This window comes from Platalea leucorodia (genome assembly GCF_965183815.1).
Source record: "Platalea leucorodia genome assembly, chromosome: 3".
Taxonomy (NCBI): Eukaryota; Metazoa; Chordata; class Aves; order Pelecaniformes; family Threskiornithidae; genus Platalea; species Platalea leucorodia.
Window position 1 is genome coordinate 95,731,110 of NC_138825.1, and position 13,399 is coordinate 95,744,508.

The following is a 13,399-nucleotide window of genomic DNA, read 5'->3' on the forward strand; positions in this document are numbered from 1 at the left end:
TGTTGGGACTTGCATATTCTTGAGCCATTTAATGTAAGCATTCATAGTGTGTAATTATCATCAAGAAGTTGTATGACTGCTGCAATAGTTAATGCACTGCAAAGTAACTGCAAATAGCTATTGATTATCCAGACTTCTAGCTTTTGTTACAAAATTAGATCTGACTATTATAAAACCAGACTGATTCACATTGATTACATCATTTTCTGGCTGCCTAGGTTTATATCAGGTTGGGTTTGATTTGCAGATATGCAATATGAGGTATCAAATGCAACTTATCTGTAGCTTGAATCACTGAAAAAAGCAGAGTTTGCCTTCTAGATGATAGCTTGTCCCAAATAGTTTTTTCAGGTTTCTCATTAGTCCCTGGTTTCCAAGTTTGTGGTTCCTCCTTAGCCTGCCAAATCTTTTCCTTTGGCAGGATTTGATTCCATGCCTACTGAGCAGCTCTTGTTGAATAAGGTAGGTTTTTGGACTAGACTTTATCCAGCTAGACTTTAAGTTTCTACAGCTCTCTTTTAGGTGCCATCTCACTATCATTTCCAGCTAAGTTTTTTAAAAAAAAAAAAAAACAAACCACACCAAACAACTGGGATGAAACAGCATGCAGCTTTTTATGCCTGCATGTTAGAGCTACGTTTAAAAAGACTGTAGATAGCTGCAAACTATTAACATCTGAGTGATTTGATACTCATGCTTCTGCAGTGCACTGTAGTACTTCAGAGTGCTCTCAGCTTGAAATGTTGGAAGCTTAGTGATTCACATCTCTTTGAATGGGGAGATACTGTAGCTACATACAACCAGTTGGGAAATGTTTTCAGGTCCTTGCTATATGTGCATAAACCAATTCCAGCACTATGTTTTCCAACATGCATTTCAGTCTGATAAGTGATCTAAGGCGTAAATTTGTTGCTAAGTTAACCTTGAGGCGAGCAGTGGTGAAGCTCTGTAATACTTGTATTATGAAAGCTGAAAGAATGACAACTTGAAGGTTTAAGAAATTTCTGGAAAAAATTAGCTGAGGGAAAGAGATAACTGGTATGGGATGCCACAAACTAAAAACTGTAAAAACTTTGTATAGCAGATTGGTCTTTAGCTAGTGAAACCAGAGAAGCAGCAGCAGAGGTGCTGGATTGTGAAGTGCAAAGACAGGCTCAACAGCTGAATGAGGCTAGTATTAATTTTGTAGGTGTGTATATGTATATGTGTGTGTATATATAGTAGCAGAGAAGAGTATGGAACAAGTGGGGATGTGCTCAAATAAAATATGAGAAAAACCACTTTTGTAGAAGCTGCTGAGTAACAGGCAACTAAGAACGTAGTCATTTTTTCCCCTGTTTAGCCAACAAGAAAAGAAAGAAATACTGCATTTGTGGGTGGGGGCAGCTGTTACTGCCACTGCATGAATCTGTTTCCAGAGAAACCTGTGAAAATGGTACATGAAATACAATCTTAAACATAAACTTCTGCAGAAGTTGGAAGTCCTGGAATGACCTTAACACTTAAAGGAATATGGATGAAGATGTTAAGTTGTGAAATGATAGGTACAAGAGCAAAGGGGAAACTTGTAATTACAAAACGTTTGATATACCTGCTAATATCTGGAGACTCCTAAAGCTTATTTTGTCTTGTCCATCTGAACACTTTGGTCTGTGACTAAAGCCAGAACCAGAAACAATTTCGTGTTCTGTCTCTTAAGGTTTCAATCTTTGGCAGAGTATTTCTTTCTAAATTTTATTACTTGCTGCTTATTTCCACTATTTTGTGTGTGTGAATTTTCTTTAATAAATAGGGAAAACCAGTACATGTGTTTTGGGATTGCTTGTGGTATAGTAGCACTCCTTCCCTCCAATGGTCAAAAGGGATTCTGATCACTCAGTAGGTATTCATGCTAAAAGTGGGAGTGTCTCTGCTTATTGAGAGAAAAATTAATTGGACATTATGCAGTGGTGAATATGGCTGTATGAGTATTACAGCATTAGGTATCACTTGGTTTCTTACCTAGTTGAAGTGTCATGAGTTTTTTGTGGGCTGTTAACTTCCTTGTGTGGTTTCTTTGTACAGGCAAAGTTATTTAACTTTATTGGTCAGTTTGATTACTATAAATTGACTATATCTGTTTGCATGATTTTCCTAGTAAAATGTTGAATTGCAAGACAAAATTAAATAATAGGACTTTTATTCTGTGTTCTATAGCCACATCTAGCCAGTCCATGGGTCTTACACACTTCTGTAGTCTTCCGTAAGTGGTCTGAGTTACAACACACTTTTCTTGTCCAAGATGAGATATCCAATTAAGAGGTTCCTTTTATTCTGGAGTTTGAGAAAGCAATACATATATTGCTGCAAAGAAAATGTTGCCATTATGAAAATAACAAGGCTTTGTCAGAGCCCTTAGTTTACCTTAGTGAGTTGCTTAAGGGGCATACCTATCCGGGAATCGTCCTCCCATCCAGTAGGACATTTGCTATCATAGATCTTTCAAATAAAGTAATCCAAAGGCTGCTTCATCTGCTGCTGTTGCTTAGTTTCTGGTAAGTAAAGGTATATTTCTCTGAGGCCATTTTCAGGCCTGAAATCTTTGCCCTGTACTTGCGCAGTTCATAGGAATCCCAGTGTTTTTCTCACTTTGTTTAAAATACTGATACACTGGTGGCAGAGAAAAACATCAATATTGATACTACTTGTAGGTGCCAGGTAACATTTTAGAAGGTGTTTAGGAGTGGTCTATCCAGCTGTGTTCCATGAGTTACAGGACCCAAAGCCAACTGTTTTTGCTCTAGTTGTTTACTCTTATTTGTCAAAATGCATTTTAGCTTTGTTGCAGGAAAGTCATAGTAAGAAAATATGAGCATCTTTAAAAACAATTTAGAGGCAGTTGACTTGTTTTATTTTAATGTAGAACTGACTGGGCCTGTAGGAATGTTGTTCATTCTGTGATGTAAGATGCTACTTAAGTCATGTAACCCAAGTGAAGCATACAGGAATGTCAGTAAATAGTAAAATAGGTGTCATAGTATCTCAGTAGCACAATGAGAAATGGTATCTGGAAATCAACAAAAGCCTAGGAAAAATGTGTTTAAGATGTCACAGATGTTGAAGTGCTGCTGCATCTGAGGTACCAGAGATGTGTGTTAACCATCATCCCATATAAATGTTTCTATCCAAGTTAGATGATTTAAACTGTGAGTAGGGGCACAGGCCAGATGCAGGCCCATACGTAATGCCTGTAAGGAAGAAATGCAGGTTTCCCCTTAATTACGCTTTCCCAGGTGAAATCTCAAACCTTTTGGAACTTGATGTATAATTTAAGTTTAGAAACACATCAAACCCTTTCTTGAAGCTCAGGTTGCAAGTTGGACTGCAAGCAGCAGCTGCTTTTTGCAACACAGCTTTTGAATGATTGGCAGCAGGACTGTATGAAACACTAAGTGTTCTTGGATACCTGAAGCCATGCCTTCAGTGCTTTTAGGATTTGGAATATGCAATGTTTATACATTCTAGCACAGTAAAGCTGCAGGTTTTCCTTTGGAAGTAGTTTTGAGTGTATTTTAAGCAAAACTAGCTTCTGCTTGAAATTGGGTGTGTAAACTTCATCTGTCTGTGGATGACTTTCTTGCTCTCAGTTTGGGTTTTCCATCCAAAATACCATGTTTACTGTTAGATCTGTCTGTGGTGTCTCTACATCTACCTTCATGTAATGTGACTTGTAATGATTTTGAGCCCACACAGGACCTCAAGAGGCAGTCTGGTCCAACCCCCCAGCAAGGTCAAGGAGAGCAGGTTGCTCAGGTCCATCCAGTTGTGAGTGTCTCCACAGATGTAGATTGTGAAACACTTTTGGGTAGCCTGCTTCAATGTGTAACTATGCTGATGGTGAAGCTTCTCCTGTTATCTAATAGGAATATTTCTTGCTGCAACTCTGTCATCTGTTGTCCTTTTGTTGTGCAGGTCTAGGAAGAATCTTGCCCTGTATTTTGTAGGCCCCAACTAGCTAGCAGAGGTAGCAGTAAGACACACCTGCAAGCACCTTTATTCCAAGCTGAACAAACACATCTTCATTGCATGCTATGTGCTCTAGCTGTTGCAGTGGTCGTCTGCTGGACTTGCTGCATTATGTCAATGCTTCTTTCTTACTGGGGTGCCCAAAATGGCACAGTTGCAGATGCGGTTCCAGTCAGAGTAGAAGGAAGCAATCACTTCCCTGGACTTGTTGGCTGTACTTGTGTTAGTGAAGCCTGGTATTCAGTTACATTTTTGAGTTGCAGATGAGCACTGGTAACTACTTGTTCTGTTTGCCTACTGGGGCATGAGGTCACTTTCTGCAAAGTTGCATTGTCTCTGGTCAACCCTTGGCCTGCACTGTTGCATGGTATCACTTTTTTCCAGGTGCAGGACTTCTGTCTCTGTTAAACTTGGAAGACTATTTCAAGGGGCTGGAAAAATAGGCTCCTTCTGAATCTTACCACCTAGCGTGTTGGGCCTCTGCTCCCCACTTCTCCCCAGTTTGATCTACAAATTTACAGAGGATATAATGTTTCATTGTCCAGTTGATTAAAGAAGAGGTAAAACAAGTTGACCTCACTATTGACTCCCAAAGTATGCCAGTGTTTTTAAATTACATTGTTCACAACAATTTGTAACTCTTCCCTAAGCAACTATTTCCTTCTATATGCTTTTGTGAAAGCTCACTGTATTTTGAGATGCAGAAAAGACAGACTGCATTATCCATGAATAAGTTCTCATAACTTGAGTTTTCAGTGCATGAAATGACGTTTTAGGCTTTAAGATTTGTTTATCAACAGATTTGTTTATCCTTGTAAGTCATCTTTAAACTAGCTAATTCACTTCTCAGAAGAAGCTTTTATTTGAAAATATTAGTACACTGAGCCTAAGGGTTTTCTAATTCACCAGAATGAAAGACTTCATCGGTGGACTTGAAGTAAAACATTGTTGACTCTTCTGGTAGTCATGGCTATTAGCAATTGTCATCCTTTGTTTAAAAAATTGTCTTGTATCCTGGCTGTTTGGCTTTGCTTGGTCAGCACTATGCGATATGCTCTATTCTTAAAGTGGTGGCAGTTATGTATCAGAGGCTTGGTAGCTTTCAACATATACTTTTGTTCCAAATGATCAAGATGTCCAGAATGATCATTGTGAATATTACTGACATAACAAGTAGTTATCTTAATTCAGGTTATTCATTATAACTTAATCTAAATTATGTCATATGGAGGAATAAATTGATTAAAAATGTCATATCATGTTATGTCAGCCTATTTGGTAATCATAGAATCATTTAGGTTGGAAAAGACCTCTAACATCATCAAGTCCAACTGTTAACCTAGCACTGTCGAGTCCACCACTAAACCATGTCCCTAAGCACCACATCTACCCGTCTTTTAAATACCTCCAGGGATGGGGACTCAACCACTCCCCTGGGCAGCCTCTTCCAGTGCCTCACCACCCTTTCAGCGAAGAAATTTTTCCTAATATCCAATCTGAACCTCCCCTGGTGCAGCTTGAGGCAGTTTCACTACAACCTCCTTTCAGGTAGTTGTAGAGAGTGATAAGATCTCCCCTGAGCTTCCTTTTCTCCAGACTAGACAACCCCAGCTCCCTCAGCCGCTCCTCATAAGACTTGTGCTCTAGACCCTTCGCCAACTTCATTGCCCTTATTTGGACACGGTCCAGCACCTCAATGTCCTTCTTGTAGTGAGGGGCCCAAAACTGAACACAGTACTCAAGGTGTGGTCTCACCAATGCCAAGTACAGGGGCACTATCATCTCCCTGGTCCTGCTGGCCACACTATTCCTGATACAGGCCAGGATGCCATTGGCCTTCTTGGCCACCTGAGCACACTGCTGGCTTATGTTCAAGTGGCTGTCCACCAGCACCCCCTGGTCCTTTTCCGGCAGGCAGCTCTCCAGCCACTCCTCCCCAAGCCTGTAGCATTGCATGGAGTTGTTGTGACCGAAATGCGGGACCTGGCACTTACCCTTGTTGAATCTCATGCAGTTGGCCCCGGCCCAACGATCCAGCCTGTCCAGATCCCTCTGCAGAGCCTTCCTACCTTCAGGCAGATCAACACCCCTGCCCAACTTGGTGTCATCTGCAAACTTACTGAGGGTGCACTCAATCCCCTCCTCCAGATCATTGATAAAGATATTGAACAGAACCGGCCCCAACACTGAGCCCTGGGGAACACCACTTGTGACTGGCCGCCAACTGGATTTGACTCCATTCACCACCACTCTCTGGGCTTGGCTGTCCAGCCATTTTTTTACCCATCAAAGTGTACACCCATCCAAGCCATGAGCAGCCAGCTTCTCCAGGAGAATGCTGTGGGAGACAGTGTCAAAGGCTTTACTGAAGTCCAGGTAGACAACATCCACAGCCTTCCCCTCATCCACTAAGTGGGTCACCTTGTCACAGAAGGAGATCAGGTTAGTCAAGCAGGACCTCCCTTTCATAAACCCATGCTGACTGGGCCTGATTCCCCAGTTGTCCTGTACATGATGCATGATGGGACTCAGGATGATCTGCTCCATAACCTTCCCTGGCAGCAATGTCAGACTGACAGTCCTATAGTTCCCTGGATCCTCCTTCTGACCCTTCTTGTAGATGGGTATCACATTTGCCAACCTCCAGTCAACTGGGACCTCCCCGGTTAGCCAGCAGTGCTGATAAAGGATGGAAAGTGGCATGGTGAGTACCTCTGCCAACTCCCTCAGTACCCTTGGGTGGATCCCATCTGGCCCCATAGGCTTGTGTGTGTCCAAGTGGTGTAGCAGGCTGCTGACCATTTCCCCTCGGATTATGAGGGCTTCATTCTGCTCCCTGTCCCTGTCTTCCAGCTCAGGGGGCTGGGTACCCTAAGAACAACTTTTCTGACTATTAAAGACTGAGGCAAAGAAGGCATTAAGTACCTCGGCCTTTTCCTTGTCCTTTTTCACTATGTTTCCCCCCGCATCCAATAAAGGATGGAGACTCTCCTTAGCCCTCCTTTTGTTGCTAATGTATTTGTAGAAACATTTTTGATTGTCTTTAACATAATATCTTAGTTCAGAAGGAATAACTAAAATTTAGTTAGCTGAACTTGTGACACATTCCATAGAAACGTTTTCTCAAGGTCAAACTGTTCTAAAATATTTACCATCATCTATTTAATCCAATTACTGTAGAGAGCCATCTGAAAGTCTTTTAGCTGTTTTTTAATTCAAGTAACCAGCTGGAGAGCTGCAGATGGTGTTGACAGTACTATCTGCAATTATGAAGCATCTTCACTTTACTGGCATTTTGTACTTTATCGGAAACTTCACCTTTTCTATGGACGTGTCATGCTAGCATGGAATGTTGAGTGGTGTGCTACTTGACAATTTTTTTTTTTCCTCTTTTGTAGGGTAAGTACTGTTGACTGGTGTTAATGGCGGGGTGGGGAGATCAGTTTTCGCTGCATAACTGAGATCTAGTCTGGAAAACCAGGAAGGATTAGTTCAGCCAAATTCCTTCCTTGTGCTTTCACTCTGTATGTGTTAGTGGAGAAGCATGTTTTCTCTAATTAGGCTGTTTTGTACTTTAATTATCTGCAGAATGTGCATAGTTGTGTGTTGTATCCCTTGTGTCTAGTAGTTGTGAAATCCCAGTTTAACTTCTTTTTTGTCTGCTGATACTGTGTAATAGATTCTGGAAATCAGTCTGCTGCATAAAGTAGTATTTAACTTAGTATTTTAAATTATTCTGTTAGTTTTCTCAAGTATAAGTAATTGGAGAACTGTTGAAGGAATGGATTTGCTTCTCTATTCAGATACAGTCATTCTAGACACCGTGGGGATTTAGTTTGGGGGGGGTCATCTTGGCAAGGTCAAGCAGCAGACTTTCCTGAAAAAGACCTATCCTTAACTCCTAACTTTTCTCTCCCCAGGAAATAGTGAGCTATAGTATGTGGTGGTGTTAAAGCAGCAGTTATCTAATGTGGAAGTTGAACCTTTAAATAAAATACTTTCAGAAACTGATGATTGTTAGCTTGTTAGATGGCTGCTAAAAGTTAAACTACATAAGCAGCAGCATATTGCTCAAGTTTAAGAGGTGAGAAGTCTGTACTTCGACTGTACCTAGGGGATATTTCCAAACCTGGGGTCAGAACTGGGGGACGAACAGGCAAATTCTGGGTTGCTTACTTTCTCTACTGTTCAAATTGTTTAGACGCTGGTTTCTGCTCTGAAATGAGCTTTAGGTGGGGTTTGAAGCATAGTAAATGAGAAAAACAGGAGATCATGTTATACCTTAACATGAACTCAGTGTACCCCTCCTTGCACTGGAGAGATTCGTCAGCTGGCTTGCGTGTCCTGCTGGCTGCCTTCTGACATGACCTCTTGAATGTTGCAGGCTCAGTGTCCCATACAGGCCTTTATGCTACCTGTCTGCAGTCTTAAAAATGCCTTGACAATTTGATTCTTAATTCTGTTAAAATCTGCCACTTTGTAATGGACAAGAATACTAAGTATTTTTAGATGTGGCTGTACTATGATGTTAGAGAAGGAGTAAGATTTAACCAGTACTGTCAGGGTACAAATAAATGCTCTATCTGGGTCACAAAAGGCCCAGTGTATGGTGGAGCTTTTTTGCCTACACAAATCAACGTTGTAGTTGACTTTGATTTTTACAAAACTTACGCAATCCTGGTAGAGAGACATTTTTTCAAAGTACTGAAATGTGTTTTTCAGTACAGAATCCGCTTTGTATCTCCTTCTTATGGCTACAGTTTATCTCAAATGGGAAGTGAGTAATAAGGATCTGTGTCAGAACAGGCAATAACTGACACATCTGTAGGGGAAATTGTACCGAATAGTAATGGGGTTACCTGTGTAACTCTTAGCTTAGTGTTACCTGTTTTCACATTCACTATACATAATAACAAATATTCCTCTTGTATACCTTTTTGGTAGAGGAGAGTAAATTTGATTTAGAATAGACTGTTTCAGTTGGAAGGGACCTACAATGATTATCTAGTCCAACCGCGTGACCAATTCAGGGCTGACCAAGTTAAAGCATGTTATTAAGGGCATTGTCCAAATGCCTCTTAAACACTGACAGGCTTGGGGCATCGACCACCTCTCTAGGAAGCCTGTTCCAGTGTCTGACCACCGTCTTGGTTAAAGAAATGCTTTCTAATGTCCAGTATAAACCTCCCCTGGTGCAGCTCTGAACCATTCCCACATGTCCTATCACTGGATACCAGGGAGAAGAGCTCAGCACCTCCCTCTCCACTTCCCCTCCTCAGGAGGCTGTTGAGAGCAATGAGGTCTCCCCTCAGCCTCCTTTTCTCCAAACTACACAAGCCCAAAGTCCTTATCCGCTCCTCACAGGACATTCCTTCCAGCCCTTTCACCAGCTTTGTTGCCCTCCTCTGGATGCATTCAAGGTCCTTCACGTTCTTCTTTACATTGTGGGGCCCAGAACTGCACACAGTACTCCAGGTGAGGCCGCACCAGTGCTGAATACAGCAGGATAATCACCTCTTTTGACTGGCTGGTTATGCTGTGCTTGATGCACCCCAGGATGCGGTTTGCCCTCTTGGCTGCCAGGGCACACTGCTGACATATATTGAGCCTGCTGTTGACCAGCACCCCCAGAACCCTTTCTGCAGGGCTGCTCTCCAGCAACCCCTCTCCCAGTTTATACTTGTGCCCGGTATTACTCTGTCCTAGGTGCAGAATCTGGCATTGTGACTTGTTAAATTTTGTCCCATTAATCGTAGCCCAATCCTCCAGTCTATCTAGATCCCTCTGCAAGGCTTCTTGTCCCTCAAGAGACTCAACAGCACCTCCCACTTTGGTATCATCAGCAAACTTGTTAGCAATGCATTCAGCTGCTGCATCCAAATCATTGATAAATATATTGAACGGGACTGGGCCTAGAATTGGACCCTGAGGAACACCCCTGGTGACTGGTTGCCAGACAGATGTAGCCCCATTCGCTACAACCCTTTGGGCTCTGCCCTTCAGCCAGTCCTTCAGCCAGTGCACCGTGAACCTTCTCATCCCACAGCTGGACAACTTGTCCAGAAGGATGCTGTGAGGGACAGTATCAAAAGCCGTACTAAAATCCAGAAAAACTGCATCCACTGCCTTCCCTTCATCCAGTAGCTGGGTAACCTTATCATAAAAGGATATCAGATGAGTTAAACAGGACTTTCCCTTTGTGAATCCATGTTGACTGTGTCTGACGATTGCATTATTCTTTAAATGCCTTTCAATAGTACCCAGTATAGTCTAACCTCAGTTCCTGGAAAAATTATGGAGAAGATTAACAGGTCTGTAGTTCCCTTGGTCTTACCTCATGCCCTTTTTGTAAATTGGAATAATATCGGCTAGCTTCCAGTCAGCAGGGACCTCCCCAGATTCCCAAGACCTTTGGTAAATGATCAAAATGGGTCCTGCCATAATATCTGCTGGCTCCCTCAGTACTGTGGGATGAATCCCATCAGGCCTCATGGACTTGTGAACATTCAGCTGATACAACTGGTCCCTTACAATTTCACTGTCCACAAATGGAAAATCACTGTTCCCACACTCGTGGCCCTCCAACTGAGGGGACCGGGCAGCCCAAGGTCTATCAGTATTATTAAAGACTGAGGCAAAAAAAAGCATTGAATATCTCTTCTTTTTCTTCATCCCTGTTAGTCAGATGATCACCTTCAACAAGAATCAGTCCAATGTTTTCTTTATACCTCCTCTTAATATTAACATAATTTAAAAAGCCCTTGTTATCTAAAACAACACTGGCCAGTTTCAGCTCTAACTGAGCTTTGGCCTTTTGTGTCTTCTCCCTGCATATACAAACCACAGCTCTGTAATCTTCCTGCAAAGCCTGACCTTGCTTCCAGAGATCATACAATTTCTTCTTCCTCTGGAGTTCCACGAGGAGTTCCCTGTTCAGCCAAGCTGGTCTTGTGCCCCTCTTGCTTGACTTATAACACAGTGGAATTGCCTGCTCCTGTGCTTCTAAAAGGCAGTTCTTAGAAACTGGCCAGCACTCATGGACAATGGAGTGTAATTGTTCTTCAGAGCTGAATACTCTCCAAAAGTGTTGAATTATTATCCTATAAATTGGAATTAGCTGATTTTTTTGTTCTGTGTTAATCAATACTACTTGCTTTCCTTTTAGATCAGTGTATTGTTACTCGGACGTACCTCTTCCTTCATAAATTTTGGTTCTTCAGTGCTGCCTATTACTTTGGGAACTGGGCTTTCATTGCAGTAAGTACTTTGATTATAGAGATCGCTGAATCAAGTTGGATAACTTACAGTAGTTGTCAGTGAATCTTTTGCATCACCACACTGCCATTCAGTTTTACATATATTGCTCTTGTATGCCCCTTACTTGAATAATAGTAACTTTTACTACTTATTTTAAATTTCCAGGTCTTTTTAATTGGATTAATTGTTTCATGCTGCAAAGGCAAGAAATCGGTCATTGAAGGTGAAGTGGATGAAGATGATTCAGACATGAGTGATGATGAACTGTCTGTTTATTACCGTTGATAGCCTTTTGCCTTCAAGATGGAAAAATGTAATTTAAAGTTATGTTGAAAGTCATCCCATGTGGAATTGGTATCCAAATAAGCATCCTTGCACCTGTAAAAATAGAGGAAATAACTGTACTCACTTAAAGGGGTAAAAAAAACTGAATATCACTTTTTGAGTGTCACTGTAATATCAGAACAAATATTGAAGCTGGGTTTGAATAATATATAGAAAATATTGTTTTATGATTAAACGTATATGTAACTTTCTGATGTATAGTTGAACTATTGTCACTTTCATAATTCATGATGCTTTTCTGTTAACTTAGGTTTTCTTAAATACTTTCATGCCTAACTTACACGATTTTTTTTTATTCAAGCTCATAAATAAAACTAGCTAAAATCCTGCAAAACAGCTGGTGTTAACATTGCTAGAAAGATTTGGATGAGGTTTACACTTTCAGAAGGATATGACTTAACTTTTGCATAAGTTCTGCTGGGATTCCCATATAAAACTATAGCTAACAAGAGACTGTCCTTAAAGTATGCCAAAAACAGCTACTTAAGTGGTGAGTTCCCAGTCTGTGAAGAATAAGTCATTTTCATACTGTTATCCCCACTGAGTTACCATGGGAATCCTCAGGTAACTATGAGGTGGCTTTTGCTCTATCAAAGGAAATCATTAGTGTAAATGACAATATTCAGCATTGTTGCAGTGTTCTAGTACAGTTCAGTTCTGAAACTGCCAGGTGCCTGACTTAGTAATAACCAATGGAATAATTAAGATGTGATTAATTTTATTTTTCTCTTTAATGCAAATTGTGTAGTTCGAAGTTTTCTTTCAATACTTAATGTAAATGTTGTCAACTTGTTTACAAGCCAATATATTTATATAAACACAGTTCATAAATATTTTTGTCATTCATGTTGTCTTTGTAATGTTATTTTAACTATATAGTTACTGAGCTATATTTCTAAGGCTGAAAAATATCTTCAGATATCATTTTACAGACTCTGAAAGAAAAAATGTTTACAAGTACAGGTTTTTAAACTTCCAATGCTATGTGAGGGAAACTATAGTCCATGCAAGCACGTGGAAATGGAACTTCCCAATCCAATTGTTTCCTGTCTAAATAGTCTATACGCAGAAATACAATGATCTGCCTTTGAATTGGTGGCTTTGTCTCTTTAACTGGAGGATTCAGTAAGTACCACTTTTTTAATCCAGGTGTTAACCAGATTTACAACCAGCCCATTGGTAGTTGCAGCTAACAAGAAGCAGGCTTCTGCATGAGAGTTTGAAAGTTTGAAAAAAAGACATTTGCTGTCACCCTCTGTCATACAAGCAGTAAATAACTGTCAGCATTTATAATCAGAATTATTGTTTACCTGCCGCATCCTCACTAAAGTTTCTCAGGAGTTCAGTGACCCATTTGACTGACAAGTTTTTAAAAGATTTTGTATGCACTAATGTAATTATAATGAATATATACTCAAGAATTCATTTCTAATCAACACTTGTGATGGAAACTTGATGTTAACTGTACTGTGCCTTTAAAGTGAACTAGAGGTGTTTTTGGAAGCTGTTGTGTGATTGAACTCACCAACTGGATTTCTACATCCGGTATCACTCAGTGAAAAAAAAATAGTACTGAAATTTAAGATAGCCCTGGCTTAAAATACTTGGCTTTGATCAATGCTTGCAGGAACTTTAAGAAACAGAACTTCCAGTATATTGCTTCCTAGTTGTCTCTTGTGCTGTCTTTGACAAAATACTTGCAAGTAAAACAGTGAATTACTTTTCTTCCACAAAGTTATCCCTGCTGTGGCAGCACTTGTAGTATGACTGAAATAGTTCACTCGTTTAGCTG

At 40.6% G+C, this 13,399-nt stretch overlaps 1 protein-coding gene across 2 annotated transcripts in view; it reads left to right on the top strand.

Annotated features, from left to right (window-relative positions):
• The window catches only part of LMBRD1 (LMBR1 domain containing 1), a 93,190-nt gene extending 80,156 nt beyond the window's left edge, over positions 1-13,034 (top strand). For both annotated transcript variants that reach the window (XM_082305563.1, XM_082305562.1), the window contains exons 15-16: positions 11,171-11,262; positions 11,428-13,034. In XM_082305563.1, coding sequence (XP_082161689.1) covers positions 11,171-11,262; positions 11,428-11,547 — 212 coding nt within the window. In that variant the 3' untranslated portion in view covers positions 11,548-13,034. The remainder of the gene's footprint in view (positions 1-11,170; positions 11,263-11,427) is intronic.
• The last annotated feature ends 365 nt before the right edge of the window (positions 13,035-13,399 follow it).